The 15306-nt window shown below is 55.4% G+C and overlaps 3 protein-coding genes across 3 annotated transcripts in view; all 3 read right to left on the reverse strand.

Moving 5' to 3' along the window:
- Positions 1-2061, reverse strand: part of LOC115281919 (keratin, type I cuticular Ha2-like) — a 15726-nt gene extending 13665 nt beyond the window's left edge. The window contains exons 1-3 of the mRNA XM_029927635.1: positions 1591-2061; positions 629-711; positions 295-451 (exon numbers count right to left, since the gene is read on the reverse strand). Coding sequence (XP_029783495.1) covers positions 295-451; positions 629-711; positions 1591-2061 — 711 coding nt within the window. The remainder of the gene's footprint in view (positions 1-294; positions 452-628; positions 712-1590) is intronic.
- Positions 2062-7564: 5503 nt separating this feature from the next.
- On the reverse strand, positions 7565-10998 carry KRT36 (keratin 36). The gene is made up of 7 exons (XM_029927627.1): positions 10540-10998; positions 9833-9915; positions 9415-9571; positions 8731-8892; positions 8519-8644; positions 8109-8329; positions 7565-7760 (listed from the first exon to the last, which is right to left on the reverse strand). Exons 1-7 carry the CDS (start codon positions 10996-10998, stop codon positions 7565-7567), a joined length of 1404 nt encoding a protein of 467 aa, XP_029783487.1.
- A 2387-nt stretch (positions 10999-13385) lies between these two features.
- KRT13 (keratin 13) overlaps positions 13386-15306 on the reverse strand; it is a 10659-nt gene continuing 8738 nt past the window's right edge. The window contains exons 8-9 of the mRNA XM_029927039.1: positions 13467-13519; positions 13386-13424 (exon numbers count right to left, since the gene is read on the reverse strand). Coding sequence (XP_029782899.1) covers positions 13386-13424; positions 13467-13519 — 92 coding nt within the window. The remainder of the gene's footprint in view (positions 13425-13466; positions 13520-15306) is intronic.

The raw sequence follows: 15306 nt of genomic DNA on the forward strand, positions 1-15306 counted from the left end.
CATGCTCCCCATGCTCTCACCTGCCCCCCATGCTCTCTGCCCCTCCATGCTCTCACATGCTCCTCATGCTCTCACCTGCCCCCCATGCTCACATGCTCCCCACACTCTCACCTGCCCCCCATGCTCACCTGGTCCCCATGCTCACCCAGTCCCCATGCTCTCTGCCCCCCATGCTCTCACCTGCTTCTCATGCCCACCTGCCCCCCATGTTCATTTTCTTCCCCATGTTTACCTTCTTCCCAATGTTCACCATCCTTCCCATGCTCACCTGCTCACCTCCTCCCCTGTGCTCACCTCCTCATGGTTCTTCTTGAGGCACAGCAGCTCCTCCTTCAGGGACTCCACCTGGGCCTCCAGGTCAGCCTTGCACAGTGTCAGATCATCCAGGATCCTGCGCAGGCCATTCATGTCTGACTCTACCAGCTGCCGCATGGACACCTCCGTCTCGTACCTGCCAGGCACATAACAGAGCACCTGAAGCTACATCAGACCCCACTCCAGGCTGGCCTGGTTCTGTGTGTCCAATCTTAATGCCTCAATAACTTTAGTGCAGCCAAAAACCTGAGTCCTGGCATCACCCATGTCCACTTCTACCAGCCCCCAACCAAGGAGCGAGCAGGACACTCACTTGGTTCTGAAGTCGTCTGCGGCCAGCTTGGCGTTGTCGATCTGCACCACGAGCCTGGCATTCTCGGCCTTGGTGCACAGGGTCTGGGGCAATAAAGACATGACATCAGTGCAAGGAAAGGCATTCTATTGCCTGGCATTCCCAAAGGTGGCAAGGGCCACTTCCGGAGGGAGGGAGTCAGCCATCCCGGGACTCCTGGCCCCCGAGGTTCCATGAAAGCTTATTATAGGCATCTGTAGGGAGCAGAGAAGGAGGCTCTGCAGCCTCTCACACTGCAGTGCCTCTGAGACCTGTAACCTGGCATGGATGGGGCGGATGGGCAAAGGCTCCGGCAAACACTGGCATGGTGGCTGCCTGTTATTTTCATGTCTCAAGGCCACGGGGGGCTCAGGGTGGGTCATGAACAACAGCATACTCTGTGACTCCTCGGTCACAAATGGTCCCTCCCAAGAGGCAGCAGGGACTTTCAGGGGATGCAGGCTGGGCCAGAAGGAAACATCTGATAGGCTATTTCTTCCCTGAGTTCTTTACAGAAAACCTGATCTGCACCAAACAAATCAAGTCTGATCTCCTCACTTTAAAAGAAGAAGAAGTAGAAGGAGAAGGAGGAGGAGAAATTAAAACTCATAAAAGTAGGCCATGCTAGCAAAGGTTACACAGTCAGTCAGTTTACAGAGCCTGTGTTCAACCTCTGGCTCCACCAACTGCTGTCTGGACCACCTTGAATAAGTCACTTAACCAGCCAGAGCTCCAGTGTTCTCTTCTGTAAACTGGGCTAGTGATACCTTTCTCATCAGATGACTAGGAGGAGCAAATGAGGCCACAGATGGGAACACGCCCTGTGACCTCTCTCTCTCAGGCACCCCATGGGAGCAGGGCTCCCACCATGGCTGTTCCGGCTTCCTGTCCAGTGCTGGTGACATCGGACTCCTGGGCAGCCAAAGCTTCTCTGAACCCCTCACCTTCTTCTGGAGCTCCTCGATGGTCCGGAAGTAGGACTGGTAGTCGGGGCACAGGTAGGGCACCTGCTGCTCACACCACTCCCGGATGCGGCTCTCCAGGCTGGCATTCTCCCGCTCCAGCTGGCGCACCTTCTCCAGGTAGCTGGCCAGGCGGTCGTTCAGGGACTGCATGGTCTCCTTCTCGCTGCCACTGAGGACGCCTTCCCCGAACCAGCCCCCACCCACGCTGGAGCTGGTGGCAAAGCCCCCGTACGGGAGGCAAAGAGCGGGCAGGCAGCTGGCCATCCTGCAGCCGCTCCGGCCCAGCCCCACTGAGCACGCAGAGAAACTGCGGGTCCCAGGCGAGAGGCTGGGGAGCCTGCAGGAGCTGCTGGAGTACATTGCGGACACGCGAGCGGAGCCGCCACCGGCCCCTCCTGGGCCCTTGAGAGACCCCGATGAGAAGCTGGCCTTCAGGCACTTGGAAGCCATGGCCTCGGCAGCCCAGACACAAGCAATAGGTGTTCAAGGCCAGGCGCCCCCCAATGCGGAGAAGCAGCTCTTCACCCCACGTTTATAGCTCTGCCCCAGTGGGCGTTGGCCTTTACAAAGGGTTTTCTCCTCATTAAAGTTAATACCACTTTCTAGAAGAACCCCTCATTACCCTGTTATTTAGCTTCCCGCGAACATTTTTCAGCCTCGTAAAATGGGAGCCCCGTTGAACTGGTGGCCACGTCGAGACGTCTCCTCTGCCCCGTATTGCTGGGAAGACCGAGTATCCGTCAGTTCTTCAAAGGGGCCTGTCATCCCAGCCCAGACCTCAGCCTCCGCCTTAGGAGGTGTGGGAACTCACAGCCATGATCTTGACTTTCTCCAGCATTCTCTCCTTTTATGGGCCCAAGGGAGTAGAGGGGGCCTCTGGGCTGGCCCCTGGGCGCTGATGGAAGAGCAAGCCTGGCTGTTGCAGGAAACAAAGATCTCATGCCCAAGGGGACACAGAAGGCTCTAGAATGGCCCAGGAAATATTGCAATGGTGACCAACTATCCCAGTTTCCACAGACTGTTTTCAATTTAGTGCTAAAAGCCTCATATCTCTGGGAACCTCTCAGTCCCATGCAAAATGGGAGAGCTGGTCACCCCAACAGAGCAGATCCTTGGGGCGAGACCCCTACTCCCACTCTCACCAGGAAATATGGCTGATTATATAGCCCCAACATCAGCCAAAACACCTAGAGGTCAGCCTGCTGAGCACCTGTCCACAGTCACACTTACCATGCATAGGAAGGTATGTCTTCCCACACCCTGGCAGAAAAGTGGTGAAGCCTTTCTTGGTAGCTGCCCGGAGACCGAGGGGGAGTAAGAAGACAGAGTTCACAGACCTCCTCGGAAGACGGTCTGACCTTCAGTTTTATCTGCTGCAGGAGCTGTCTGGACTGGTGTCCAAAAAGCTTCCAGAACATCCCATCTGCCAAGCAAGAGAGGCCTGGGAGGGAGGCTAGGAGTTGAGCCAGCGGGCAGGGGGAGCCCTGTGGGACTTGCCTTCCAGTCTGGCCTGCAGTTTGGGGTCCTGCTTACTCTTCTGGGGGCGTGTTTCTCCTTGGCATCGGGAGAACGATCGTGAGCTGAGCGCCGGCAGCTTTCCGGGTACATGGTCTCACTTCAACCCCCGTGTTGCCCTGTGAGCCAGGGCTTGTCATCCCCACCTCAGAGCTGAGGACACCAAGACCCAAGGATGATAAGAGTTGGCCAAAGTGCCACCAGCTAGTGCCCGGCAGGGCCAAGATGCCCTCTTCACCACACCACCTGCCTCTGCCTCTGCTGGGAACCCCTCCCGGGCTGCCAGGTGTGTCTGGCTCTGCAAAGGACGGAAAGAGGGATTGTGTGGTCTCCACAAGGGGATGGTCAGCAGCCTCTGGTGTCACAGGAGAAGCAGCTCAAGAGCATAGTTACATGTGAACTCTGCGGGTTCAAATCCCAGTTCCAACACGTACCAACCGTGTGCTTGGACTTTTCCCCATCCCTCTGTCTCCTTCTCTGTAAAATGGAAAGAAGATAACAATACCTACTTCCTAGGGCTGCTCTGAAGATTAAAAAGCATGTAGAAACAGCACCTGCTCATGGTAAGTGCTCGGGAACGCCAACCGCTATGATTACAGGTCGCCACATGGGCGGAGTCTTGCTGTGCTCAAGCTGACAACGCTAAGAAGCTGTCATTAGGGAGTGTAGAGGGGCTCTGAGCACCTAGGCCACCATCCCACAGGCCGGGTGCATGCGTTCCGGGGCCCTCAGATATAGAACTTCCATGAGTCATCGTGCCCTTCCCATGCCAGGAGCCTGGTGTGACCAGCACCCGCCCAACACAGTTCCAGGGACTATTGGCTGCCTCCCCTTCTCCTCCCTGGAAATGCATGCCTCAGTGCAAAGGACGCAGCTGCACTGACAGCTTGGATGAGCCTCCTTTGGTGTTCGTGCTTCCCATCATGTGAGTACAGGGCTCCACCCAAGCTCTGCTGAGCCTCCCATGCTCTGGGCTCAAGGGCCACCTGGATCCACAGGGCCCAGAGAAACCACAGCAACAAAGGCCTGGGAAGCCCCATGCTGTTTATACATGTGACCCCTGGGGGTCACATGGGTCCCTCGGTCTTTGCCCAGAATGGGTTTGTCTCCCCCACACAGCCCTATTAATAGCGAGGCTAATGGTACCAACCATCATTCACTAAGCACTTAGTACCTCCCAGGCCCACGCTGAGCTCTCTCCAGGCAGTCTCTCATTCACTGCTCACAACAATCTCATGAGATTGGCAGCACCAATATCCCCCATTTAGTAGATGAGTAAACTGAGACATGGAATGTTTCAGGAGCCCACTTTTGCTCCAGCCCTGCTTTGCCCTCCTGGCTCTGATCTCCTGTGGCAGTGACTGGTGGTTGATCCGCTGGCCCTCCCTTCGCTAATACCTCAAATTGTCTTGTGTTTGAGCCGTGTCTTCCCAGGGAGACTGGAAGTTCTTGGGGGCAAGGACACACCTCTGACTTCTTTTGAAATCTCTACAGTTCAAGCGTGGAGCTAGGCTTCCAGATGTCTCAGAATGAATGAACAAAGGAAGGAAGGAAGGAAGGAAGGAAGGAAGGAAGGAAGGAAGGAAGGAAGGAAGGAAGGGAGGGAGGGAGGGAGGGAGGGAGGGAGGAAGGAAGGAAGGAAGAAAGGGAGGGAGGGAGGGAGGAAGGAAGGAAGGAAGGAAGGAAAGAGAAAGCAGGAAGGAAGAAAGGAAGGAAGAAATGCTTTGCTCACGGTAAATTATGCTAAGTGAGAAAGAAAGAAAAGGATTTTGAGAGAAAAGGAACATAAAAGGAGGTAGGAAGCAGATAAAGAAGGAGAAAAAAATTGGGTAGGGAGCTGGGAGGAAAAAAATACTTCCAAAGTCAGACTTACTATCCCTACCATTATAGATGGGGAAACTGAGGCTCAGAGATGGGAAGAGACTGGGCAGCTCTGCGTAGGAAGGCAGCACCTGCCCAGACTAACACTGACAAAGTGTTCTCTGAGCCAAAAGCCATTCTGCCAAAGAGAGACAGGCCCATAAGCCTATTCTGTGGCTTAAAATTCTTGATGAGTTTTTTAGACAATTTTATAATACACATAAGTAATGTCTTTAAAGCTATGAAGTAGCCTCTAAATTATTCTGGTCTCTTTCCATTCTTCCTCACCATTCTTTTTATTAAAATGAAATAATGACCTAGAACCCCTTGTCAGCTGGATAGCAGTTCCACAAAGTAGCAACAAGATCAGAACCCCCTTGAAATAAAGGATTATGTTCACTCTGGGGAAACTTGATAAAATGTAATGTTCGATACCATCTCTGTCTTGGCGTCAAGTAAAGAGCAATGACATAGGAGTCAATAGGCCTGCAAGGCCGTCCGAAGTCTGCCCCTCGTGTGCCAGAGCTGGTCCCCAGAAGTGCTGAGCAAAAGTGCTGAGTTCTGGTGTGCACAGCAGTTGGTGATTTAAACTGGAACTCAGTTAAGTGTGGGTGTGTGAGGTCGAGAATAGGAGGGGGTTCTTAACCAGTGCGGATGCTCCAAATTTTCCTTTTTTTAATGTTTCTTTATTTTTGAGAGAGACAGAGACAGAGGACAAGTGGGGAAGGAGCAGAGAGAGATGGAGACACAGAATCCGAAGCAGGCTCCATGCTCTGAGCTGTCAGCACAGAGCCCAACACGGGGCTCGATCCCATGAACTTCGAGATCATGACCTGAGCCAAACTCGAACCCTTAACCCACTGAGCCACCCAGGGGCCCCAGTGACCGACTCTTGATTTCCGCTCAAGTCATAATCTCACGGTTGTGGGACTGAGCCCACATAAGCCTCCACACTGAGGGTGAAGCCAGCTTGGGATTCTCTCTTTTTCTCTCAAAATAAATAAATAAACTTTAAAACAAGAAGAAAAGAAAGCACCTACTGACAACCCCAACCACACAGGGCAGCCTGAGTGCCTGAGACCAGGCTGTGAGTGCATTCCACAAACTGTTGAGTGCACACATAAAAAGGACATGCTGTATAGAGTGAGGCATTGACAGTGTGATTATCTGCCAGGACATGACCCGGTGTGGCCTGTCAGCATGCAATAGCAGCGCAGCTGGAGCGGTGGCCAGAACAGAAGGCTCAGCGTGCTGCCTGCTCCCTGGCCATCTCCCCTCACCAGCAGGCAGGACTGGGATGTGCCCTGTGCACACCTGGTGGCCCACCTGTCTGCCCACCATCTCCGGAGCCTCAGGCCAGAGCGGGGATGGCAGACGTCAGGCTCCAGAGCCGGAGCGTGGAGCACAGAGGGAAGTGGAGCCTGCCCAGCAGGTAGCAATGATTCAGGTTGGGGGGGGGGGGGGGGACGCTATGCGCTGGGAAGAGCACCAGAGTCAGAATCAGAATAGTTGGACAAAGACCTCTTCTCTGCCACTCGATGCTGTGTGGTCTCAGGCAAGCCACTGTCCTCCCTGGGCCTGTCTTCTCAACTAAAGTATAAATCAGGGGGACAAAGAAGACATGGGCCCTCAGAGATCTCACAGGCCATACTTCTCTGACTAGAGGGGTGCCCAGGGCCTGGCACGGTTAGGCTGGATGCCCAGAAGGGCAGAGCTCAGCCAGCTGACTTTGGGACCCTCAGACCTCTGCCCCACAGTGAGGTTCCCTCCCCCCTGCTCCATGTCTGACTCCTCCCCCATACTTCACTGTTCTTTCCCCCCTTCACTTCAGCCCTGAATCCAGGACTGGAGACGGGGGGGTCACCTGCCCCCGCCCCGCCTTCGTCGTCCTGCTCACCTCCCAGAGGTGGTCTGCCCAGGCTCGCTGCCTGCCGTTTGCCTCTCCCTGGCTGGTCCTGGAAACCCCTCTCCTGAACTGTCACCAGTGTTGGGCCTGGGGGTGGCCCAGCGGGGTGGTAGAAGCTGGACTAAGCAGAAGAAACTAAAGGGAAGGAGAGGGAACCACCAGATACTGGCAGGGTGACCATGGAAGGCTGGCTTGGGAGACTTTGCCCCTTGCAGGGCCACCCAGATGGACCCCATGGGCAGGGATGAGGCTGTGGGCAATTGCTTTGCCCATCTGGATTGGGTCAGTGTCTATTCTCATGGCCCAGGGCATGAGGTGTCCCCGTTATTAAATATTTTTAATCACCCTGTCCCTTCCTACCACTCAGACCCAGAGAATACAGACCTGAAACCAAATCTTACAACTTTACTGTGACCCTTGACCAAACGCCCCCACGAACTAACCTCATAAGAACAGAGTCAAGATTGTGATGCCAAGAGAACACACTTTATTGGGTATAATCCCAGGGGAACCTAGTGTTGCATAGCATAAAGGCAGTTAAGTTCAGAGACACAATACAAGAAGCTATTTTGGTAGAAAAAAAAAATCTGCTGAGCGGAGAGCCCCTCTAGGGAATGGGGGAGGGGGTCATTTAGAGCCAGGAGCCACGGGGGTGTCCTTGCAGGGGAGCGGCTACAGCGGGCAGGGCTGCACATGCTCCCTGGAGGAGATGACCTTCCCGTCTCTGATCTCCTCGGTGATGGTGCGGATCTGGGTGCTGCCCTGGGGAGCTGTGCCGCAGGGCACGGCCGGGGCACAGGGCACGCTCGAGACGTAAGGTACCCTAACTGCAGGCTTGCATTCCGTGGCACAAGGGTGGGCAGGCAGCCTGAGGAAATGAAATCATTTCAGCGTGCCCTTGGCGTCGGGGCACAGGACTGAAATTCACGTTCAACGGATTTAGGGGATAGAGTGAGGACAGGTGGGTAACAACCGATTGCTTCGGTGCCTCTGGAACCCCCCAAGGGCTGCAGGGGGGAAGACGAGGAACTCGATGGTTGGGAAAGCGCTGTGGGTGGGGTGGGAGTGGGGGGCAGCTTGTCCCCCTGTGATGACCAAGCTGGCACAGGAAGGGATCTCAAGGGAGAGACTTTGGATCAATCCCTGTCGTCCACTGTGGACTGACACCCTCTCTGAGGCACTGCGGCCTGGCTCGCCGGGGCCCACGGCCACTCACTTGCAGTCCTCGCCCTCCAGCAGGCGGCGGTAGGTGGCGATCTCCGACTCCAGCCTGGCCTTGACGTCCAGCAGCACCTGGTACTCCTGGTTCTGCCGCTCTAGGTCACAGCGGATCTCGGCCAGCTGGGCCTCCACGTTGCTGATCAGGCACTGCATCTGGGCCAGCTGGGAGCCGTAGCGCGCCTCGGTCTCCGCCAGGGTGGATTCCAGAGAGTTCCTCTGTGTGAGGAAAGAGGAAGAGCTGCCAATGGAGGGAGTCCCAGCCAGAGACCCTGTAGCCCTGGGCACCCGCATATCCTGTGGGCTCCCGTCCCACGATAACCCGCGTGCTGAGGCCACGGGGGGGGGGGGGCAGTCAGAGCCTCGCCAGCAGCTGTGGCTGCTGTCACCGAGACAGATGCCACCCACCATGCTCTGCTGGGCCTGCAGCTCGATCTCCAGGGCGTTGACTGTGCGTCGCAGCTCGACGATCTCCGTCTGACAGCACTGCAGCTGCTCGGAGCTGGACACCACCTGCTGGTTCAGCTCCTCGGTCTGAGGGCGCAGAGCAGGGTCAGACCAGGTGAAGCTACTTTAAAGGGAGCGCTTGCGGCCCCCACCCTCGGGGACCCCAGCCCCACCTGGGCATTGAACCAGGCCTCCACGTCTCGATGGTTATTCTCCACCAGGGCCTCATACTGGCACCTCATCTGGTCCAGAATCTTGTTGAGATCCACGGGCGGGGCAGCGTCCACCTCCACGTTCAGTCGGTCCCCGAGCTGGCAACGGAGTGCGTTGACTTCCTGCAGAGAGGAGGCAGGACAGCACACGGTCATGGAATGGGCGCCGGATCGAGGGTTCCAGTGGCTGGGTGCCAACCCTCCTCCCTCAGGTGCCGGCTGGGTAACGTGAGGATATTAACTGCTCAGGGCCTTGGCCCACTCGTGGGCATACACCCGCCTCCTCAGGGGATTTGGGAAGGTGCGGTGAGAGGGTGCAAACGTCAGGCAAATAGGATAAATGTTCTCAGGCTCTGGCGTCCAGAGCGAGATTTAGTGTCATGGACAGGAGTGTGGGATCTGTGTGACCTTACGCAAGTGACTTAACTCCTCTGTGCCTCGTTTTTCTCAACTGTAAAATGGGATCGTTGTGAGGACAAAATGAAAGGAGAATGAAATGCAAAGTGTTTCAAACAGCTCCAGGCACACAGTGTGACATCAACAAATGTCAGTGGGAGCCCCCCGGGGGAGTGGTTGTCACAGTCCTTAGCCCCAAGGGTCACCAGGAGCTCCCTGCAGGGTGGGGAACACTGACTGGAGCCTCACCTCCTCGTGGTTCTTCTTGAGGCACAGCAGCTCCTCCTTCAGGGACTCCACCTGGGCCTCCAGGTCGGCCTTGCACAGCGTCAGCTCGTCCAGGATCCTGCGCAGGCCGTTGGTGTCGGCCTCCACCAGCTGCCGCATGGACAGCTCCGTCTCGTACCTGCGCGCACACACGCAGCCCTGCTGGCTCTGCAGCGAAGGAACCACACACAGGCAGGGTCCCCACCCTCCGTCAGCTGCAGTGGCTGATTTGGGATCAGCAGCATGATGGGCCTTTCCATTGACCCAGAAGGGATCCAGGGCCCATGCCGCATTCCCACTTATGGTTCCGTCTGGCCTTACTCCCACCTCTCCAGCTCCCAAGGCTGGGGACAGAGGTGAGGGAAGGCACAACGGACCTTCCCCGATGAGGCCCACTCACTTGGTCCGGAAGTCATCTGCAGCCAGCTTGGCATTGTCGATCTGCAGGACTAGCCTGGCGTTCTCGGCCTTGGTCAGCAGGATCTGGGGAACAGGGGCATCCCGGGAGCTAGGCAAGGGCCAGCTCACAGAGGGCATGCTTCTAAGTACCACCAGCATGCCCAGCCCTGAGCCCTGAGCCCTGACATGAAGGAAGCATCAGTCCCTGGAAGGGCATCACTAGAAGCAGGCCCAGAGTGGCACAGTGGGAGGCCTCTGGGTGAGGTGGAAAGAACCAAGCCAACCTGGCTTCAGATCCTGCATCTAACACTCACATCACTATGCAATCTTGGGCAAGTTGCTGAACTTCCCGGATATTTAACTTCTGCATCTGTTAAATGGGCCCAGTAATACCCATCTCTCCAAGACAAGGACTAAGTAACCCAACAGACAGGAAAGCGTCAGGCGCTGTGCCTGCATCTGGCAGAGGCTGGGTACATGTTGTTCCCTTCCTATAGACAGTGGTCTATACGCAGCAAGAGCCTCACAGAGAGGTCTGGGTTCCCCCCCGAAAACCAGGACCCCAGAGAGAAAACCTTGCCCTGAACAGAGAAATCCCTAAGAGCTACCATCTGTCTGGAGTCCCGTGGGATGAGACAGCACCACCACCACCCCCACCCCAACCAAACCCAGGGCTGGGGATGCTGGGGAGGGGCAGATCCCCATTACCTTCTGCTGGAGGTCCTCGATCGTCTTGAAATAGGACTGGTAGTCAGGGCAGATGTACGGGATCTGAGACTCGTACCACTCCCGGATGCGGCCCTCCAGCTCCGCGTTCTCCCGCTCCAGCTGGCGCACCTTCTCCAGGTAGTTGGCCAGGCGGTCGTTCAGGAACTGCATGGTCTCCTTCTCGTTGCCGTTGAAGGCACCCTCGCAGAACCAGCCCCCGCTCCCAACAAAGCCAGAGGGATAGCAGCCAGCGGCCAGGTAGGAGCCGGGCAAGCAGCTCCCGAGGCTGGGGAGGCCCAGCCTGACGGAGGAGGCCGACCCCACAGCACCAGCAAGACTGGGGACCCTGCAGGAGGCCACAGAGCGGACCGAGGACACCCGAGAGATGCCGCCTGCTGCGCCACACGGGCTCTTGACAGACCCACAGGAGAAGAGGGGAGGGCAGACCTGGGTGGCCATGATCCTAGCAGAGACAGGTCACAGTGAGGCAAGGAGCTCAGGTTCCAGATTCTCAAGGCCTCTCTGGGGTGTTTATATACAATCTCCACGGGGTGGTGGCATGTTTCTCTTGGGAAAGCCAATTCCTATTCCAGAAAGCTAATCTCATCAGAATGTGATTTTTTTTTTTTTTTTGCTACCCATCCAGAATTTCTCACCTTGTAAAAAAAAATTGAATTTTGTTTGCTAAGTCAGGACTCTTGCCTGTTGTCATTTCCTGTCAGAATAGGAATTTTATTGCCTCTTCAAAGTCTTTGTACCAGATCCTAGAAATTGGGAGTGGCCCCACAAATGACATTTGGTTCCTGCTCTCTCCACATCCCTTCCCCGGAGCAGCCCAGTCTGTCTGCTCCTCACCCCCATCCACTTCCCTGGCCTCACAGGTGCTCCCCTGCGCCTGGGCTAAAAGGGGGCAAAGAGAAGGACAATTCGCAGAGTTGCCATGTTCAGGGCCTGGAGTTACTTCATTTATACCTCACAACCATCCTGGGAGGTGGCAGGTCCTGTCTCCATTTCACCGATGTAGAAACAGAAACTCCGAAGGGCTAAAAATAAGCTTGCTCAAGGTGAACAGGCCGTGAGTGACAGAGCTTGGAACTGAGACCATGGCTCTGAGACCCCAAATCCTATACTCTTGTGTCCCCACTGCTTCTCTCACACAACCAAGGTCAAGTGCAGGCACCCAGAATCTAGGACCCAGAGACCTAGGTCCAAATGGTGGCTCTGTGGATTGTCAGCCCTGTGATGTGAGCCCATCGCTTGTCCATCACTGTTTGGCGTGTCCCCATCAGGACAGTGGAGGTCATCAGCCTGCCCTGCCTGCTTCCCACAGATCTGAGGGGAATCAAATGGGACAGACATAAGAGTATTTTGTGAACCACTGTGTGCTCTAGAAATAATGTTTACACAGGATAGTCTTTGATGATGGTTCATGGCTGTGGCCGGCAAAGGATCACCAGTGTGAGCCCTCAAATGGGCAGTTTCCTTTGCGACCCGCAGGTCTCTGAACCTAGGAGAGTAGAACGGGGACCCTGGGGCAGCCTACGTTGGCCCCTTAGTCCCTGAGAGATGGGTCTAGTACAGATGACCAGAGAGAGTCCATGCAGACGATGTGGACAGGGAAGGAGCAATAAGAATAAACAAAGCACTCCAGATAGTTACGCAAGCTGGGAGGAGCTCCTGAGAATTAACCACCAAAGGTAAACTCCGTCTGCCGCCTCACAAACTGGCATTTCCCAAGGCTCGGGCAACCTGCTTCCTCTTCTCCCACACAGACTTAGTCTGCAAGACTGGCATTTATGGAAGCATTTATGTGCTACTGAAGTTGTAATTTACCAACCTCTTAAAACGCTTTATAAGCTTCTCTCTGAAATTACTCAGGAAGGTGGTGCTCATGCCTCACCCACTTCAGTGGGCACCTCGACAGGATGCCTGAGAGAAGACCCCCCTCAAGGAGCGAGAGCAGGGACATTAGGCCCCCAGAGCTCTAGATGCCACAGCACCTGTTCCTTACAGCCACCCCATCTTCCCTGCGCTGCCGGCAGAGCCTGGGATGGGGCTGTCCCCGGGATTCTCAACCTCAGCACTGACATCATTGACTACATAATTCTTTATGGGGTGCGGTGGGGGGCTTCCCGTACATTGTAAACTGTCAGCAGCATCCTTGGATTCTATGACCAGATGCCAGTAGCAATCCCTTCCCCCAGTCGTGACAACCCAAGATGTCCCCAGATATTGCCAAATATCCCCTGGGAGGCACAACCACCCCCAGGTGACAACCTTGGACCATCAGGACAGCACAGGGGCTCTGACCGGACACCCCCATACATGCCTCCCTCTGTCTTCTAGGACAACTAGTGCAGAGTCTGGCTGTCACTGTGGGGCCCACTCAGGCAAGTCCCTAAGGCACCCATGCTTCAGTGTACCTCATGTGGGACACAGCATGCTCTTCCAAGGCCTGGCACAGCTCTTCTCTGGGGCCTCTGGCTACCGGGCATCCGAAGTTTCTGTTTTTCTAACCCCTCCACTAAGAAATCCATATCTGAAGATGATTCTAGGCTTCCTTCGGGGCAACCGAGTAGGCAGGTGTCTACTGCTCTGTTCCCATCACCCCCAGCCTGTGCGTCAGGGTGGCCTCTGTGGGCCAGAGTCCAGGCAGGGGCCTGCCAGGCTGTGAGGAGAGGCATGTACCTCTCCTGGAGCAGGCGACAAGCAGGCCAGAGAAGGGCTTTTGGTGGCTCTCAGTCCTCTTCCTTTCCCCATGCTGCAGGCTGCGAGGCCACCCCTCAGAGGGAAGTGTGGAGGGGGCCTCACGGGGCTCTGCTCCCTTCCACCTGGAAGCTGGGCCATCAGGACGTAATGAGGCCCACATGCAGCAGATGCTCTACCTGTGACGGGGACGAGAACCCGGGACTCACAGACCTGCTCACCTCCCAGCCCAGCCCGGGGATCTGCTCACCCCACTCTGCATGGACGCCCGGCCCTGGAGAAGATCCCCCCGGTCAGTGTCAAGTAATCCCAGAGTGCCCATTCTTCCGGTTTTCTTTCAAAATTGAGTCCTATTCCAAGCCCATTCTTTCTAATGTTAATCTAAAGGGGTTCCTGGGTGGCTCAGGCGGTTAAGCGTCAGATATTTGGTCATGATCTTGCGATTCATGAGCTCAAGCCCTATCATGTCAAGCACGAGCTCTGCGCTGACAATAAGGAGGCTGTTTGGGATTCTCTCTCTCCTTCTCTCTGCCCCTCCCCTGCTCATACTCACTTGCTCTCTCTCTCTCTCTCTTTCTCTCTCAAAATAAATAAAATTTAAAAAAAAACAAATGAATAAATAAAATAAAATAAAACACTGGGCTAAGTGTCAGTGGGCTGGACTCCAGGCCAAGCTCTGCCCCAGACTCCCCACGTGAGCCCCGTCCATTCTGGGCCCCAGACCCCAGTCTGAACAGGAAGTGCCTAATCAAGGCAAGCTGGAAGCCATTCCATCTCGGACATTATGGGATTTGAGGCCTAGGCATTTCCTGCGGAGGGGGCCAAGACTCACCTGCACGTGTCCGTGACTCATTCACCACCCCCCACAGCCACCATCCTCTTCTTTGCCACTAATCTGGAGAATAAAAGAAGAGAGAGGAGTTAGAGAGGTTCCAACTGTGACATAATTGAGTTTTCTTGGGGTTTTTTGTTGTTGTTTTTGCAAACCCCCCTGGACCTTAGACCACCCTATGCTTCCACGCCTCCACGCCACAAGAGCAATGGCATGGGCTTCTTCCAGGCCAGCCCTGGCAGGGAGAGGCCACATGAACCGACCTCTTGGGGCTGATCCCCAGAAGCCTCCATCTGCAGGTACAGAGTCACCAGGATGCTGAGCGGGCATCCCAGCATGTCCAGCCTGAAATGACATCTCTGGCCAACTGAGCCAGGGACACAGCTTTGCAAAAGAAGGGGCTCAGAGAGCGTCAGGTTGGACCAAAGGGGCCTGGAGCCTGAACTCAGACAGACCTGAGCAGGTCAAGCTGCTCAGTCACTCTGAGCCTCAGTTTTCCCAAGAGGAACCATAGTCGCAAGATTTTGAGAAGTAAATGGAAATATGCTTAATAAACAGGAACTGGGGTCACAGATTTAAGAGATCACAACTGTTCTTTGAACCCATGGAGCCTAAGCCCCAAGCAAATGCTGTATCCAAGAGCTCAAACCTCTCGCCCTGGTTTCATGGGATGCAGCCCAGCTGTGCAAGGGAACACAGCTGCTCAAAGAGGCAATCGCTTGGAGCAGCAGGGGCCCCCTAGACCAGGACCCTCTGGCCTCTGACCAGAAGGTAGCACTTTCCCACAGCTACCCCCCCCCCGCCCACCTGCTGCCAGCATAGACAGGTGTTGGCTTTAGGGCTACAGAGCTGACAAGATGCTCTCTGCCCACCATGGACCCAGCTTCAAGGTCAAGGGGAGGAGGAGAGTTGCTGCTGCAGGAACATAAAACACCCTGGCTCTTCCCAAGCCCACCTTGGAAGGCCACCAAGTTCAAAATCAACCACTGGGTTTGTGGGTCCTTCTTTGGTTAAAAAAAAAGAAGAAGAAGTTTCCATTCTCAAATGAGCTTCCATCAGAAAGCCAATGTTCTCCGTGGGCAAAGACCCAAGAAATCAAGCATGAGTCTGCTGCCCAGCCAATCAGTCCCTTCAGCACAGAAGGGACAAGCACAGCTTGTCACAGGGGGCCCGGGGAGGAAAGCGGGGTCCCCTCTTTTCCTGTTTCTCAGGGCTGTAATTGGAATTGC

Source organism: Suricata suricatta, chromosome 17 (assembly GCF_006229205.1).
Source record: "Suricata suricatta isolate VVHF042 chromosome 17, meerkat_22Aug2017_6uvM2_HiC, whole genome shotgun sequence".
NCBI classification, from domain to species: domain Eukaryota; kingdom Metazoa; phylum Chordata; class Mammalia; order Carnivora; family Herpestidae; genus Suricata; species Suricata suricatta.